This window comes from Amia ocellicauda, chromosome 6 (genome assembly GCF_036373705.1).
Source record: "Amia ocellicauda isolate fAmiCal2 chromosome 6, fAmiCal2.hap1, whole genome shotgun sequence".
Taxonomy (NCBI): domain Eukaryota; kingdom Metazoa; phylum Chordata; class Actinopteri; order Amiiformes; family Amiidae; genus Amia; species Amia ocellicauda.
Window position 1 is genome coordinate 12,728,169 of NC_089855.1, and position 18,534 is coordinate 12,746,702.

The window sequence follows — 18,534 nt, forward strand, 5'->3', positions numbered from 1 at the left end:
CTTGGATGATGTGAAACTGTGTATTGAAGGTGCACTGATGGACAGGATAAACATTGGTGCACTCCAGTGGGCCACCTGTAATGTCAACTGAAAAGATATATAATTTATTTGCAGGCCTTAAAGGCTTATATACAAGACATTAAATCCCCTGATTTTAAAAGGGCTGAGAAATCCGATTACCCTAAATGGCTAAGTACAATAAGATTACCAGGGTTCACACACTTAACTTTGTTGTTAATTAAAGTATAAATTAATAAGATTCAATTTTCAAACAAATTCTGCATTCATTCCACCTTTTATGTATCAGGTGTAATCATTTTGTGCTTATCGGATGGTGTGTTTCTAATGAATGATATAATTTTCTAGTGTCAGTTCATGTTCTGACAAATGCTTCAATTACTATGCTTTTCCTGATCACTGATCTTTGCAGGATTACAAAACATACGGTCTGTCCGTCCTCCTGTCTATCTGTGCATTGATCTGTACATACATCTGTCTAATCTAAATCACCCTTTGGTGTAAAGCCCATGTGAACCTGATTTGAGTAAAGCACTATTTTTAAGAAATAGGTTAAAAGAAAAAGTAATGTTTTTGTCATTGTCAACTAGTGTAAGGAAAACAGAAACAGCACCACAGAGTTGTGTGTAACGCACTAGGATAAATAACTCAATTGCACAATGATTGCACAATTAGTTTATTTATTTTAAGGCTCTATAGATGAATGGTCCAACAATTTGTATTCCAAGTGAAAGAAAACACCACAAAACCTGGTGTTTCTTTGTATAGTAGCCTCAACTATCATCCCTACTCCATCAGGTTTTATTAGGTGGCTTCAATCATTGGCTAAAGACCATATTATTCTTGACTAATTAAGATAATTATCAGCTCAATTATGAAATTAAGTTCTTGGATGGAATACAAGAAAACTGTAAACCCTGCATGACATCTCTCCAGGACCAGGCTTGGTTCTTCTGGTTTTCATTCCAGTTGGGCTCTGAATGTTTTAATTGGACCATTTATTTGTTACATTCAGCCACGGTAACATATATTGCTCATTAACCATTTGAAGTTACCTATATAACCTGCTAGATTAGGGTTCTGACATCATGGATTATTGGACAGATCATAGTTTTTAAAGATGATACTCTAGTACACACCCAGCTGACATGTTGAATTCTTGAATGTGTCCATTTAAACAAATAATCAGTTTACTTAACACGGTAACAGAGAGCTTGAGGGAATTCAAAGAACAAAAGAGGAGAGAAGTCTCACTGTACAAACAGGAGTGGAGTTTAGTAAATAATCCTGTGGATCGTTTATATATATATATAATATGGCCAAAGGGGGGAGGGAAGCATGAGAGAACTGGAAATAACATAAATCAATAGTAAAGCCCTTTACAGCTTCCGTCACCCAAGCAAAAATAAAAGAGTAAAACAATAAATTGCAAGTGAGACAGAGAACCTTGTTGTTTGCAGAGGTCAGAGCACTGTGGTATTTGCATAACTTTATGCATCTTCTGCTCTCACAGGACTTCCTTGGTTAAAGCCAGACCCTCGGGCTGCATTAGAGAACCAGGAGAAGATTTTGATTTAGATTTGAGAAACATGTACACACATTACTCTTAGCTGACCTTTAAATCTTGTGGCAGTCAAGAATGACCAGTCAGGAGAGACCAATCGAACTCAGATTAACATGTTGACTTGATTTATGTTGAATGTGTAAATGCATCTTGTTACCCAAGGGAACATATTTAACTATATTTTTCCTAACTTGGTAATAACTCTAGCTAGTGCAGCATGTCCTATAAGCTTTTTACTTATTCTTTGTGTGGGGGTTTATGGGTATTTTCCTCCAGTGCTTGAAATCTGATGTTTTTTTAAATTATGATTTTTGTTATTGTTATTGTTTGCATTTAGAGTGTATTAATCAAATGATTTTGCTTTTAACTGTTCACACTGCTTATAAATCAGACATCCCCCAAGGGATTTTCTAGTTGCCCTGAAGCTGTAGAAACAGACAATAATTGATTAAATTTAAATTACATAGATGGAAAAATCACTGAACACTTTATCAGTATCATGTAAATGTACTGTATATTTTTGGTTCTGATTTAAATTATATTATTCCAATACAACATTTACAGCAGTACTATATATAAAGAGATTATTATTTTAATATGCATTTAAAATACCATAGAATCTTGGCTACAGGTCACATTTACATACATTTATTGTCACATTTCTTTAAAAAAAAATGTTAAAAAGATTAGTTCACACCTTAAATGCATTTAACTCTGAAAAGAACTGTAATTTAAAATGTACTTTCCTTTTCAGTTTTTATATGTGCAGCAGGAATTATAACCCTAAACATGCATCAGCATTGATTTAAATTCCTAGAATGCATAAAGTTGGAACTGCAGCCCTCTTAATTAATTCATTTTAATTTCTACATCCCAGAATGGAAATCCCACTCAGCTCAGTGTGTGGGTGTGTAAATATAGCCATGCTTTGTCAGGTGTCAGGCTTAAATGGAAGTCACAAGTACTCTGAATCTATGAGCACAGCTGCCATTTGACTTCACAACTCAAAGACAGCACCAGTGCTTTTCATTTTGTAGGTTTAATGCAAATCCTAATAATTAGCATCGGAAAAGATACCAATTATGGACAGTATCATTTGCAAATCCTGCAAGTACTAAATGTGTAGGATACAAGTGACATTACAGATCATACGGATTATTTATATATGTGTAATACTCAAAATACTTTTAGACATAATGACTATATTACAAATATAGTGTAGAGGCTGTGGCACAAAATATCTCTTCGCCTCTAACTGCTTTAACCTACATTGTCTTTAAGATCTATTTATGTACAGGGCTTGAGTTCATATTGTCAGAACGCGGGTGTGACATACCTCTTTATTTAGTTTTGGTGGCTCTGCTGAATAAGGGAATGGCAGAAGCATAAACAAGTAGTATTTGTCATTAGCTCTCACAACCCTGTGATTGGGTTAGGCATGTTTTAGAGAGAAAACTTCAGAATGCCAGTAATAGTGAAATACAACGAGATGACTGCAGGTCTGTCCTGCTCTCTTTTGTGTTACTTAGGTTTTAATGGTGTGGCTCAGGCTATCAGAACCTCCAAGAGCAAACAGATGATTCTGAAAATACAACACAATATTTTAAAACATAATATAAGACTTTACTATTGTACTATAGCTGCTCAAATAAAACATGGTGATTGTGTTGCATTGACTGGAAACGTCATGTTAGCAGTTTGAGATCATGCCCACATTCTCTGTATCTTATCCCTGTTAAGGCATAATCTATTTAAACTGATTCTCATTGAGTTTCTTGTTATACAGCTAAACATGTCCTTTTTTTTAAATACATACTTTGCTAAGATATGTTCCCAGTTTGACCTGTTATAAAGTCAGTGTGGTTGTGGAGTTTATCTAAAGCTATGCGTGGGTTTGAGGGCAGCACAGCCCAACCAAAAACAGAATCAAACTGATTGCCACTTTGGCACAAAAATATAATCCAATCAGCAGAACAGCTGAGGATCAAAAAGTCAACAATGAAAGGGATATTTTAAAGTGTAATGTATCATATATATTTTTTGTTTTGTTACATCATTCATTTATTTTTTGTGTAAAGCACACAAGGCTGCTAAAAAGTCAATTCAATACAGCTATATGTTCAATTATTATTTTATATATATTTTATTTGTCTAAGAATAATTTTTATGTTTTTTTGTTTAGTTTAGTTGTTGTGTCCCCCTGCAGCGCTGCATAGTCAGTTTGCACAAAATGCTTTCTGTAAACCTATATTAGCATTTGTGTGTCTATTCCATGCATCAATCAAAATTGTGCTCATGAAGCAAATATGCAAACAAAAACATTAGTGTGGCATGTTGTATGATAAGTATTGTAGTTACTGCATTATTCAAAACATCATTAACTTTATATTGCTTATTATTCTGTCTTTCTTAGCTAAAGGCTAAATGACAACATGTTAGGAACATAAATAATGTGGGTGTGCTGTTCAGAAGTTTAATATTGTTTTCCTGCTCATGCTGCATTACCAGTTTTCAATTCATTGTATTTCTGTGGGGGGTGGAGGGGGTCCAAACATAAACACATAACGGCAGACAGTAATAAACTGGAATCTTCTATGAGTATAAAATATTGAAATAATGACTACATATTCTTCGTATTGATCCATGCTGTTATGGGATGAACATTACATAAAACAGTTTTTTTTAAACTAAAGGTGTGCAGAATACAGATTATCTAATTATTTGACCTTCAATTCCTTCTCTGAATCAACACATTTCAATTGAAAGCTTTTCTGCTGTTCAATATGTTGTGTCTATAACCTTGGTATTCAAAAATAATGTATGTTCCTATTATCATCAGGTGTATTTCATGTCAAATTTTTAAATCCCCAACATAAAAAAATATTGTTATAACCACTAACAGAGAGACTTTAATTTTACATTTTCACACAGTGTTGTTTTTGCCTATGTTTATAATGTATTTCTAAATCTGAGATCTCAAACAAATATGCAAATTGCACCTGTTATATATATATATATACATATTATAGCCACACCTTAATGATATTTTTTAAATGCGTAACCCACTGTCAATTAAAAAGTGTCAGTTCAGAGACGGACTTACTGTACTGTCCTAGATAAACATACACTCACCTAAAGGATTATTAGGAACACCTGTTCAATTTCTCATTAATGCAATTATCTAACCAACCAATCACATGGCAGTTGCTTCAATGCATTTAGGGGTGTGGTCCTGGTCAAGACAATCTCCTGAACTCCAAACTGAATGTCTGAATGGGAAAGAAAGGTGATTTAAGCAATTTTGAGCATGGCATGATTGTTGGTGCCAGACGGGCCGGTCTGAGTATTTCACAATCTTCTCAGTTACTGGGATTTTCACGCACAACCATTTCTAGGGTTTACAAAGAATGGTGTGAAAAGGGAAAAACATCCAGTATGCGGCAGTCCTGTGGGCGAAAATGCCTTGTTGATGCTAGAGGTCAGAGGAGAATGGGCCGACTGATTCAAGCTGATAGAAGAGCAACTTTGACTGAAATAACCACTCGTTACAACCGAGGTATGCAGCAAAGCATTTGTGAAGCCACAACACGTACAACCTTGAGGCGGATGGGCTACAACAGCAGAAGACCCCACCGGGTACCACTCATCTCCACTACAAATAGGAAAAAGAGGCTACAATTTGCACAAGCTCACCAAAATTGGACAGTTGAAGACTGGAAAAATGTTGCCTGGTCTGATGAGTCTCGATTTCTGTTGAGACATTCAGATGGTAGAGTCAGAATTTGGCGTAAACAGAATGAGAACATGGATCCATCATGCCTTGTTACCACTGTGCAGGCTGGTGGTGGTGGTGTAATGGTGTGGGGGATGTTTTCTTGGCACACTTTAGGCCCCTTAGTGCCAATTGGGCATCGTTTAAATGCCACGGCCTACCTGAGCATTGTTTCTGACCATGTCCATCCCTTTATGACCACCATGTACCCATCCTTTGATGGCTACTTCCAGCAGGATAATGCACCATGTCACAAAGGTCGAATCATTTTAAATTGGTTTCTTGAACATGACAATGAGTTCACTGTACTAAACTGGCCCCCACAGTCACCAGATCTCAACCCATTAGAGCATCTTTGGGATGTGGTGGAACGGGAGCTTCGTGCCCTGGATGTGCATCCCACAAATCTCCATCAACTGCAAAATGCTATCCTATCAATATGGGCCAACATTTCTAAAGAATGCTTTCAGCACCTTGTTGAATCAATGCCACATAGAATTAAGGCAGTTCTGAAGGCGAAAGGGGGTCAAACACAGTATTAGTATGGTGTTCCTAATAATCCTTTAGGTGAGTGTATATTGCACACAAGCAGTAAAATACTACAGTTTCTAAACACTGGAAACAAGTATGTTTTAACCACAATAATTCCTCATTGATACTGACATGGGATGGCAGGGACATTTACAGTGCAGTGTAAAAGGGAATTTAATTCTAACAGGATTAGTTATAAATGGAATGTGCTACTGAATTTTATATCAGCACTGGCTTCATTATTATTTTCATTTAACACTCCACTCTGAATTATAAATATAAAATGAAATGTAAGTATTGTGGTACATGATATATATATATATATTATCAAGAATATTATCAAGAATTGACATTTCTTTGGTATAAATGTAGCTTTCAGAAACAATCAGTCTACAAATAAATGTGGTGTTTCTATCATATCTTGGAGCTGTGGAAAGCAAGCATGGTTTGAATATTACTTTCATATGCAAAATGTAGTGAAGGGTTAAGAGAAGTTTGTCTATTTTGCATTTAATAGCAGGAAGCTGCAGTAGATTAAAAAGAAAAAAAAAAGAATAAAGTTCTGCCTTTTAAATGTCTGTCAGTGAATACTTTTCCCAGATAAGGGTTTCTGACTTTAATCCATTTATATGTCCATGAGGAAACAAGATATTATACCAGCTTAGGTTTTCACTAACCATTTTTACTTGTATTATAAAGGGATAAAATAATGATAAAATGCATGTACAGCATAAGGATAAATGTAAGTGTTTATCTTGCTTAGGTTTATTTTGAATGAGAAACACATGATGTATATATGTAAGTGTGTATGTATGCCCCCTGTAATATTTCTTCACACCTTCCCTTGTGAGCTACTGTAATTGGGTCTGATGTCGGGAATTGGAATGATTTCCCGGGACTAAAGTGTAACCAGGGGGATTGTTTTTTCTTTACTTTTAGCAATGTTTTCATGAATTAGTTTTCCCCCTTTTTTCAAATTTCTGATCATACACCTACAGCTATTCCAATATTTAACTAAATTCTCTGAAACCATCGTTGTTGTCTGAAGAAACAGAGGAGTAGAATAGTCGGGGTGAATGCGAGGCCATGTATCTTCACATTTTCAATAAGTGTCTAAAAAATACAAGTTGCCATGTCAGTCATATGAAAATGTCAAGGTAAAAATATTATCCTTTATGTCACACTGTGTTATATGATTGAACATCTCACATTTCAGTCTCATTTCTCCTACAAACTACAGTCTTGTATTTGTCTTGATGTTACACTTGAGAAACAAGTGGAACAAATAGCAGGGGATCTAACTAGATAATGGGATTGAGTGTAATTTAAAACGGCAGTCTCCCCTCTAAACAGGAAATTAATTGATGCAGAGCTACTTCCTTTATTTTCTCCCTTGTTGTGGATCAAATGAAACTCCATACTACACATCAGAAATAGAGAAAGAAGAAAGAAATAAAGAAAGATAGAGACAACTGAATGAATAAAAATGACTTAAATGGTGTTATTTGAAAAGAAACATCAATATGGTATTTTAACATACTAGCTTGAAATCAAACTGAAAATCACTGACAATACCTAAATCATGTATTGTTTTTAATCTTCACAGTGGTAGCCCTTACATCAGTTATTCTTAGATGCAGATCAAACCTCAATGGTCTCACAATAGCAATTGGTATCGCATGAGTTTAGCCGACATTTTATGTTCTTGTTTTATTGAAATAAAAACAATGTATTCTTTCTTCAGATAATTTCATAAGGTGTACATTTTCTTTCAATAAATGAAATAAATTATATGTACAGCATTAGTGCTTGACAGAACATGAAAATGAAATGCGTGGTGATTGGGTAGGATACAGAGTAGACCAGCTCTCGTGTGTCTAAAATGTGTCCACTGGGTAGTTTTATGATAAATACTGATAATTTGGAAATGTATTTGGCAACGTGTTGCAGGGAAGATTCAATGCAGAATTCCCGGTTAAGCACCTGAAACCTGTATAAATTCAGCAATGTTTCATACCAGGGCTTTGTTTGAATATTAAAAAAACTATACTTGGGTGAAGGCCAATGCGTTACTATATACAGCCAGAGAAATTAACTTAAATAAATCTGTGCTTGAGATCAAAATGTCTTTTATATTTCTGTCGAATGTCTTGGGTCTGCCTGAACCGTGGGGGTTTTCGCAATTTCTCAGTGCAGTTGTAAGATATCCTCGATTCCAGATGATAAATCCTGCCATGCCACATAGATAAATGCTTTTTTTGTGAAGGCTGAGTTATTCCTATTGCAGCATGAACATGTTCTGTGCATTTCATGTCCTCCGCTTCTCTACAGCATTATAACCCCTTTCCCCTTTGGTGCCACATGATTATGTGAGGAAAGGCAGACCTTGTGTGAGACTAGCTGAATGATTTTCTCTTTGATGACTGGATTGCTTTTTTGTCTCTATATATAATGTGTGTGCATAACAGTATACTTGAATGTGTGTTAAAAAAGATCACCTACTGCTCGGTGCATTAAGAAGGTGACACTTCATTATGAATAAAATATGTTAAGTCCAGTGTTATTAAAATGATTTAATTAACCATGCCTGTCAGGGTAGGATCCCCTTCCAGGGTTACTTTCCTCTGTGCAAAGTTTAGCGGCTGGTCTCCGGGGATGGGGATTATGGCAGATCCTTTGCCAGCTGCTCTGTATGACTTGTAGGGGGGGTGGGGGAGCCTGCAGCCATTTCCACCTTCTTCCACAGCAGGCTAAAAGGAAGGAGTGCTTTGAGAGGAAGGAGGTGAAGAAGGATGAATTGTAAGGAATAAAGGGAGAAAAGCGACTAAATCAATGAAAGGGTAGAACATTTGAAAAACCTAATACCAATAGTTAATGCAGGTAACAGATATGGGCACCACGACTTTTAGCACTCTCTTGTTTTTCTTGCAGGTCATCCATCAGTTGCGACTGTCACAGAACGAAAGCACGGCCCTACATGAGTTATTGGAGTGGAGAAGGAAGCTGTGCGACGCGAGGGAAGACTGGCAACAAATCATCCATAAATCAGAGCACAAGACCATCGCACCTCCCCCCCCTCCCCCGCCCGGCAAAAAAACAACTCTGTCGAAGAAGGTGTGAGACGCATCTCATGACAGCCCGCTCCGCCTAGATTACTGGACCCATTACACTGGAGTCTATCAGATCTTTTTGTCCACTCCCCTTTGTCAGACAGAGACTGATGAACTAGCAAATAAGCCTGACTTGCTGGGTGTTGTGAAGCTCTTTCACATCCACAGCTGACGTCAGATACAGGGAACTAAGGACCGCAATGTTCTCACTTCAGGCTCCTCGTTTTAAAACCAGGGGGACTGATAAGGACCAGGCTGAGGACGGCCAACTGCTATAGATATACATTGGCAGAGAAAGCCCTATAATGAGAATGTTTCATCATACTGTCCAAAGGATGGAGCCATGTGTTTATATAGACGGCTGTTTCAAATAGTCACTATCTTCAAGAGAGAAAAGAAGTATTGTTAGCCTGTGTAACTTACTGAATGGTAACATAATCATTTTGTACACATCCGTATTTTTCTGGGATGAAAAGGGGACAAAAGCAGTCACATTTTTTTATAGGCCATGCTATGAAACTTAAACCCAACTGGTGCTGGTTGCCTTTACTTAATTGTACTGGTGACGGATGTCTAACAAGACTTCAAGGGGACATAATATTGACCTCAGTGCACTCACTTTTTAAAAACCTTTTCAGGTATGGCTATTATTACCAAGTTCAGGTTCTGGAGACCCTGAGATAACCTTGTAGTTTCAGGGAAATGCAGACATTTGTTGGCGAAACACTACTGATCGTCCTACGGCTAATACAATTGAATCTGAAATTGAAACATAAATAAATAAATAACATTAGAAGCCATTTTGCTGCTTATATGCTTCCCCCAGCATGGTTGTGCCATAATGTGGGATAATCTACAGCACTGATTTCCAGAAAACATGTTGGGGGGCAGCTTTGGACTTGAGTAGTTTTGCCTTTAGCATTTTGATTCGTTGCTTCTACTGTTATTTAAAGAAATGTTGCAACCGAAAGGAATACACATCCCAGAACAGAAATGACTTTGCTAAAGATGTGGTTCAGAACATACATAAGAATGCCATAAAATCCATAACATGAAAAGACCTTTTCCACAAACGATACCTCTGTGCCCTGAGTTGTATACAGTTTTCTTAAGCAGTCATTAAACGTATTGGCAAAGATACAACATTTTCCTACAGATATGATGCCGAATTTGTATATAGTTCGTATTCTATATAGGTCTTTCAGAAAATGTAACAGCACAATTACATGTAAATGTCTTTAGATAGCGATGAATACCTATACATTTCTATGCGATTTCCTTGAAAATGTATTTCTCATACTTTTCTAAAGCTGTTCCCTATTCATAAGATTAGACACTGCCAGCTCAAATCGCATACTGACATTTTTAATCCTACAAACTTTTGTAGCATTTCAAGTGTCAGCTGATTGCAAAAATCATCTCAAATAATGGTGTGCTTCAAGGACTGTATATACATTGAACTGTGATAGGTATCTAAAGTTACAAAATACAGATATGGGCACCTCTGAAATGTTGAGAAGACTGCCTGCACTTACATGAATGATTTTAATGAACTGAAAAAAAAAAGATACAATTGTTCAAGTTCATTTAATTCTGGGTACAATTCCAGGTACATTTTACCTGTAATGAATGACATTTTAAATGATATCATTTTTTTACATTAATATCTTCTTTTGTGCATGAGCGAGACGGTTTATCGATATGCAAAGAACCCTTCCAATTGCACTTCTTGTCTTTTCCCAGTATAGAGAGTGAGCTTTCTGAGAAACATTTCCAAACCTAACTAAACACTGTCTAATTATCATATTTACAAGCCAGTCATACTTGAGGTTTAGGCAGATACTTTGCTCTTTCTCAATACTTGCTTGTTCCTAGAAATACAACCGAGAGAAACAAAGCAGTGTTTACAGTTTACTGCAGTTGCATATAGTATAGACTACAGTTTTGTTGGTTGGTATGGATGATGACTCTATACTGCATCTGCAATGCAGTTCACTTAACATGTATGACTGTGCTATTTCTGCACCATTTTGTGTTAAATAACTACATGAATAAAGCAAAACAACAACCAAGCAAATAAACAAGTAATGCAATTGTGCAATATCCTGACATTAACCCCAAGATGTTCATGACTGTTTTTTATACACCCCTCCAGTTTACTTTTATATAAGGCAGGATGTGCACTCAGTTCTGTGGTTGATGTTTTGCAAATACTGCCCTGAAGAGAAAAATGACAACAGCACATTTTTTCAAACTTCCATCACCGCCACAAAACTTTCTTGTTTGGTTAGCAGTCCGTCTGTTATTCGCTCAAATGAAGCACAAAGCCAGACAGAAGGCTTTATGTGGCTGTACATGTTTGCAGCTCACATTTTCATTGTTGTTTCATCTGTCCTTTCAGTCAGATTCAACGCAACCAAATCTGCAAATCTACATTTCTATATAACTGACTGGTGAATTAATGAACCCTTTGCACTTGTGAAGAAGTTTAAGGAGTCGTATACCCCTCTTCTCCGAAAGAAAAATGAGACAATTTGTGAAAGTAATTGTTTTTTCAACTTGTTTTTATTCATACAGTAATTCTCCCCAGTGCTACATTTGTATGTCCATTTCTCTGAATAAAAAACACGGGGTGCACTGAAATGAATGAAAAACACAGTATGATGCTGCTTTGAATTTGCATGGCCACATCAGCCCAAACAGAAAATTATTGTGCTTAAGACTTTCTTTTCTGTGAATATATTGTCATTGTATGCCAACTAACATACATTACTTTTGGCTGGTAAAGGTTCCTTGTATAAGTACTTTAATTCCAATTAACTCACTCACTTTTTCACACACTACTAAAGGCCAAGACTTTCCTTTCAGAAGAGAAATCACGTGCCCTTCTGCAGTGAAATGCAAATCATTAGGGCAACATTTCAGAACAGTCCTCTTGCCTTTTGGTGCAGGAAATGCATATTATTGGCTTTACACAGTCCATAAACATTGCTATTATGATGTACTGTATATTAGAAAAAATTGTGTGTTGTGCTGCTTTTTCATAATTTTATTTTGTAAATTGAAATATAATTTTAAGTTCAATTTACGCTATTTGTTTTGAAATTGTGGTCTGTTGACATGTTTTCAGCATTTTATACATTCATGTAAAGCAATAAAGCACAAATTGTGTCACTTCCACACTCATGAAATGCCGAACACGGTTCGAGTTCAGCCGAAGCCTCTCACAGGATTTCGTTGGTCCTCCTGCATACAGAAATGACTGTCTTATCTGGAACTAAAATAAGTTTGCGCTTTCCAGTAGTGATGCAGACAGCAATGGCTTTACTGTATTTTTCTTGATTGTCCATCCTTTTTAATTTGATATGGAGAGGGAAGTTTATTATTTTACCTCAGGAGATCCTTTTAGGAGGTAGGAATATGGATCTTGTTACTGGCCTTTTTCTTAATTTTATAAGTAACTATAACCACCTTAATTAAAATATAAAATAAACCAGTCTATCAATACAATTGTGGATCTTAACTGGAACAACATGACTTCAAAACATATACATCTTGCTACCAGAGTATTCATTTATATTTTTGCCCAGTAACCTCATTTTGTATATAAGTAGATTTCCTTCAGTTATAAAACATATTTTGGAATTGAAGCCATTCCATTTAATTACAAGATGCATTGCTAAAATTAAAATGATCAAACTCCACACGTAAAAACTGGCATCAACAAGCTCAATAACTGTGGCTTGTATAAACTGATTACTCTTGTAAATATTATGTATTAAGTATGGCATCTTTGTGAGGTCAAAACAAGTTAATGGTGTTTCTTAAATCAAGACAGTTTTTTGAGAAGTCAGTCGACCCTGACATTGAGTAAACATTGTAATAAGTATTTTATTTTGCGTTGTTCCAAACTGGTGCACTCCTCATCCACTTTAAATATTTTAGATACTGTATATTGAACACTGTGCCACATATGTCACATACTTTTTCTGCAAAATGTTAGCTTGCCAACTTAACATTGTTTATTTGCTTATTTATTCACTTAGTACTTCATTTGTTATTTATTTGTAATTGTTAATTGTGTTTTATTGTTAAAAACATAATGTCACACTGCCTAAGAAGGTTTTGCACAGTGGAAGTGTTTAGATTGAACTTCTACCCATTTCTTTATAGAAGATTAAACCCTTATATAATAGGTGTCCATTTGAGCATTTTTAAAAGTGCATCTTGTTTTGCCTGCTCTACTAGGAATGTACCTTTCTGTCCAGTTTTCTTTAAACACATGAATGAGCATTAGCATATGGAGATTTGTAATCTCGTCAACCTGCTCCATTAAAGATACTTGCACACAGCCAGTTGGACTGATCCAAATAATTACTTTTAATGTTATCTCATGTCTGCACATATACAGCTTAAGTCAAAGCGAGACGTGAGTAACTGAAATCTGAAAAGTCTTTAGAAGATGGGTTACATAACTGAGTGACAAATCATTTCATTATGACTCCACAATGTGATCATTCAGAAAGAGAAATGGCCACAAGACCTTGAAGGAAACTGTTTGGACATAATCACTAAGTTGTGCCTTTGTCCCAGTAGCCCAAGGAGTTCAATGAATTATTGGCACCCAGTAACTGATTATTTGATGTGCCATACACATATTTTACCTTGACTAAAGACATGTTAAGATATATATTATTTTTTGTAATATTTGTCATATTAAATTGCAGTACATTCCACCTTTTTATGTGTTTAATTGTTTTAATCATCTCAGTATTTCAGTTTGTATGTTATAGTGGGGCATCTGTGTTCATCGTTAAATAAGAGTCAGTGAAGTGCACAGCACAGAGCTTGGCTGTTTAAATTAATGTGATTAGATTTAAAAGTGACTATCAATCCCAACACAGACAAGCATGGCTGAAAATGAAAATAATGAAATGACTCCTTCCTTCTGTGCAGAGGTGCACTGATAAAATATATCTGTCCTTTTAACAGAATCATTCACTGCACTTTTGGCAGATTCTTCTCACAAGCTGTTCATTTGAAATTATAAATTAATTTTGGGTGGCAGAAAACATATAAAAGGCATGTCACAGAAACACTCATCTAATTTTCTTTCTCTCACCCAGAAAGAAGTTACGTTCACATATTCAGTGGATCATACATAATAAACATACAGGGTATGAAATGTCGGGCAATGTTTTTTTCTGACAGTGCTGACATCATTTTGAAAGGATTACATGGTCTTGGGAAGAGGAATTCACACGGGACACTTTTGTCCTTCACAAGAAACAAAACTGTAATCATGACTTTAGTACAATCATATCAATCACACAACCTTGATTTTTTAATTAGATTTTTTTGGCTTTTTAATGGCAGCATTGTCTTGCAATTGAGAATTGGACATAATTATGATTGTTCAGTTTATAAAGTATTATATATACAGCTCTGGAAAAAATTAAGATACCACTCCAAGTTCAATGTTAAGTGGTCTCTTAATTTTTTTCAGAGCTGTATACATATGTGCCAGTAAGATTATTTAAAACATAAATCTTTAATTATAGGAGTTTTACACACACAAAACTACAATTAAAGCATCAACAACATCAAACAGGACCTTATTTTTGTATTCCCTTTCTCAAAACAAAAACTGTAACATGGAGTGTACAGTACAGTGATGAAGCAAGTCGCCACATGACAATCCCTGTACAGTTTACGGACTGATTATAGTTCACATACTAGCAAGTGGGTGTCAAGGGAAATCGGGAGAGTATAGTTCCAACTGGCTGCAAAGCCTGCCTATGGGAATGTATATATAAAAAAATGATGTGACAACCCAGGGTAGGTTTCATCAAAATACATTTAAAACCTGGTTATTACTGGGACAGGTAAAAATATCAGCAATTTTTTAATTAATGCTATTGCCAATTACAACTTAGTACATTGTAGTTGGACAAATATGACCCCAGAATTGACTATGCATACTTTTCGCATTTCACTTTTTTTCTTTTACATACAAAATTTGCCACTGTACAAAGAAAATAATGTATCGAATTATGTATGTACAGTTAGGTCCATAAATATTTGGACAGTGACACAACTGTCATCATTTTGGCTCTGTACGCCACCACAATGGATTTGAAAGGAAACAATAAAGATATTTTTTAAGTTTAGACTTTCATCTTTAATTTTGAGGGTACTTACAGCCAAAGTGGGTGAACGGTGTAGCAATTACACACATTTCTATATGTGGTCCCCCAAATTGTATTACTGCAGTTGTCTTTAGTTCCTGCTTGTTCTTGGGGCGTTTTGCCTTCAGTTTTGCCTTCAGCAAGTGAAATGCTGCTCAATTGGTTTCAGGTCAGGTGATTGACTTGGCCATTGCAGAACATTACACTTCTTCGCCTTAATGTCTTGGGTTGCTTTCACAGTATGCTTCGGGTCATTGTCCATCTGCACTGTGAAGTGCCGTCCAATGAGTTTTGAAGCATTTGGCTGAATCTGAGCAGATAATACAGCCCTAAACACTTCAGAATTCATCCTGCTGCTTTTGTCAGGAGTCACATCATCAATAAATACAAGGGAACCAGTTCCCTGGGCAGCCATACATGCCCATGCCATAACATGCTTCACAGATGAGGTGGTATGCTTCGGATCATGAGCAGTTCCTTCCCTTCTACATACTCTTCTCTTCCCATCATTCTGGTACAAGTTGATCTTTGTCTCATCTGTCCATAGGATGTTGTTCCAGAACTGTACAGGGTTCTTTAGATGTTTTTTGGCAAACTCTAATCTGGTCTTCCTGTTTCCTGTTTACATCTTGTGGTAAACCCTCTGTATTTACTCTGGTGAAGTCTTCTCTTGATTGTTGACTTTGACACAGATACACCTGCCTCCTGGAGGATGTTCTTGATCTGGCCAACTGTTGTGAAGGGGTTTTTCTTCCGTGGTCTTCCAGGCCATTTGGTGTTCCTGAGCTCACCAGTGCATTCTTTCTTTTTAAGAATGCACCAAACAGTTGATTTGGCTACACCTAATGTTTTTTGCTATCTCTCTAATTGGTTTGTTTTGATTTCTAAGGCAAAACTGAAGGCAAAACGCCCCAAGAACAAGCAGGAACTAAAGACAGCTGCAGTGCAGGCCTGGCAGAGCATCACCAAGGAAGAAACCCAGCATCTGGTGATGTCTATGGGTTCCAGACTTCAGGCAGTCATTGACTGCAAAGGATTTGTAACCAAGTATTGAAACTTATAATTTAATTAATGATTATGTTAGTTTGTCCAACTACTTTTGAGCCCCTAAAATTGGGGGGACCACATATAAAAATGGGTGTAATTCCTACACTGTTCACCCAATTTGGATGTAACTACCCTCAAATTAAAGATGAATGTCTACACTTAAAGAACATATTGATTGTTTCCTTTCAAATCCATTGTGTTGGCATACAGAGCCAAAATTATGACAATTGTGTCACTGTCCAAATATTTATGGACCAAACTGTATGTATTTGTTTATTTATTTTACAAAATTGAAGCTGTTTTCCATACCTAATGTACCTCTATGACAAAGTGGAAATATATGTTAATCCCCTCAATTGCTGACCACATGATATTGGTCCACATTTCTTATATAAATGTGTCACAGTGTTAAAGATAATAGCTAATGATTCTGATTTTATTACATCTTTGCCAAATTGCAGTGGTTAAAATCAATTTCACAAACAGCGTATATATGTAGAGAACCTTAAATGCACTACTTTTAATTATTTTTTACACCCTGAGTAAACACCCTCCCCACCCGGAATTTTATCATTTTAGATTTTTTTCAATAGTTCCATGAGTGTAAATTTACTTTGATTATATATAAATCTAAAATCCAAACAATTTCTACTCTATCGAAAACCAGGGCTGATTTATCAACTCCATTTCTTCCCCACAAGAGAGTTGTCTGCTGAGTTTTAAAAATAATGTTTCTGCATATTGCCAACCTGGCCCGGGAAAGGTGTATTGTAATTTGTTTCTGTAAACATCTCATAATGCAGAGGAGGCAGTGCACTCTGGGGCAGGGATCGCCCTCACAGTTACGGGCCCTGTGAGTAAGCCGTGCTCATTACTCCACCCCCAAAAGAGACGGAGAGGCTTGGCAAGGCAGTAATCACCTACTATGTGATCTTTGGAGCTGTACCAGAGGGCATACATATCGCACCGCCTCCCTCTCAACCACGGCGCGTCCCTGCACTGCACTTCACAGACAGCTGAACAGTAGGCTCCATTTTCCTTTTGACACTGCTGGAACGCTGGAGGGGAAGGCAGTCTGGGCCGGGGATCGAACCCTTATTGTTGGCACTGTAGGAAACCTCATTACAACTACGCCAAAAGGCCCAGACCGCTTGTCAAGACGATAATCGGCGGCTACATGCAGACTAAGAACTCTGCTAGAGGGCATGCACAATACAATAGATTTGAAAGTTGGTTGATGGTTATAACACAGCGTCGTCCCGACACCTGATTACCAACAACAACCATGAAGCAAACCAAAGGCTAATAATCTGTCTGTCCAATACTTATAGTAGTTATTATTTATTTATTTTCATTGTTTATTTATTAGCAGACGCCCTTACCCAGGGTGATTTCCAGTTTACTTCCTGAATGAGATGTGAATCAGTAGATAAACAGAGATGAGGGGTTTCTTCTCTCATTGCTTTTCCATTATGGAGTCATGCAAGAGTGATACATTCCACGTAACTGTGCAGTTTACTGTTTCAAGTCAGCTTCCCTGACCCCTGCATAAAGATTAACAGTACACTGGTTTATCTAGTTAAATTAAATCAGGGGTTAGCATTCAAAAATTGTATTACTTTTTTTTGTGTGTAAATTTTTGATCGTTTTTTTTTCTATTTAAATCTACTGATAATGAACTGCAAAAGATTTGAAAAGGGGACCCGATCTAACTTTTATATAAGAACATAAGAACATATGAAAGTTTACAAATGAGAGGAGGCCATTCGACCCATCATGCTCGTTTGGTGTCCATTAATAACTATTTAGTCTATTTTTAAATGTTCCCAAATGTTCAGCTTCAGCCACATCGCTGGGGAGTTTGTTCAGATTGTGACAACTCTCTGTGTGAAGAAGTGTCTCCTGCTTTCCGTCTTGAATGCCTCGAAGCCCAATTTCCATTTATGTCCCCAGGTGCATGTGTCCCTGCTCATCTGGAAATGCTCCTCTGGTTTTGAATCAAGTCCCTATGTAGTCTCTTCTGTTCCAATGTCTGAAAATTGTAATAAACTAAAGAAGTGTATGTGAATGTCAACATATAACATTGCTTTGGAATGCTTAGGACAATGTAAAGATATATATTTGAATATGCATTATTAAATGGAAGTTATAAAAACTATTATATTATTGATAGTTCTATGGAAATTGTAGAAGCATATAAAATGTCCATAGCAAATTGTGTCAGTGCTCAAATCCTTTACCCTACTGTAGTACTATTTTTTTTCAATACTATAACTGTATTAAGCTTTGTCTGCCTAATCTATT

The 18,534-nt window shown here is 36.4% G+C and overlaps 1 protein-coding gene across 2 annotated transcripts in view; it reads left to right on the forward strand.

The window, feature by feature from the left end:
• myo16 (myosin XVI) overlaps nucleotides 1-10,568 on the forward strand; it is a 130,390-nt gene extending 119,822 nt beyond the window's left edge. The window contains exon 35 of one of the 2 annotated variants that reach the window (XM_066706164.1): nucleotides 8,817-10,568. In XM_066706164.1, coding sequence (XP_066562261.1) covers nucleotides 8,817-9,005 — 189 coding nt within the window. In that variant the 3' untranslated portion in view covers nucleotides 9,006-10,568. The remainder of the gene's footprint in view (nucleotides 1-8,816) is intronic. The other variant, XM_066706165.1, reaches the window with a different exon arrangement.
• The last annotated feature ends 7,966 nt before the right edge of the window (nucleotides 10,569-18,534 follow it).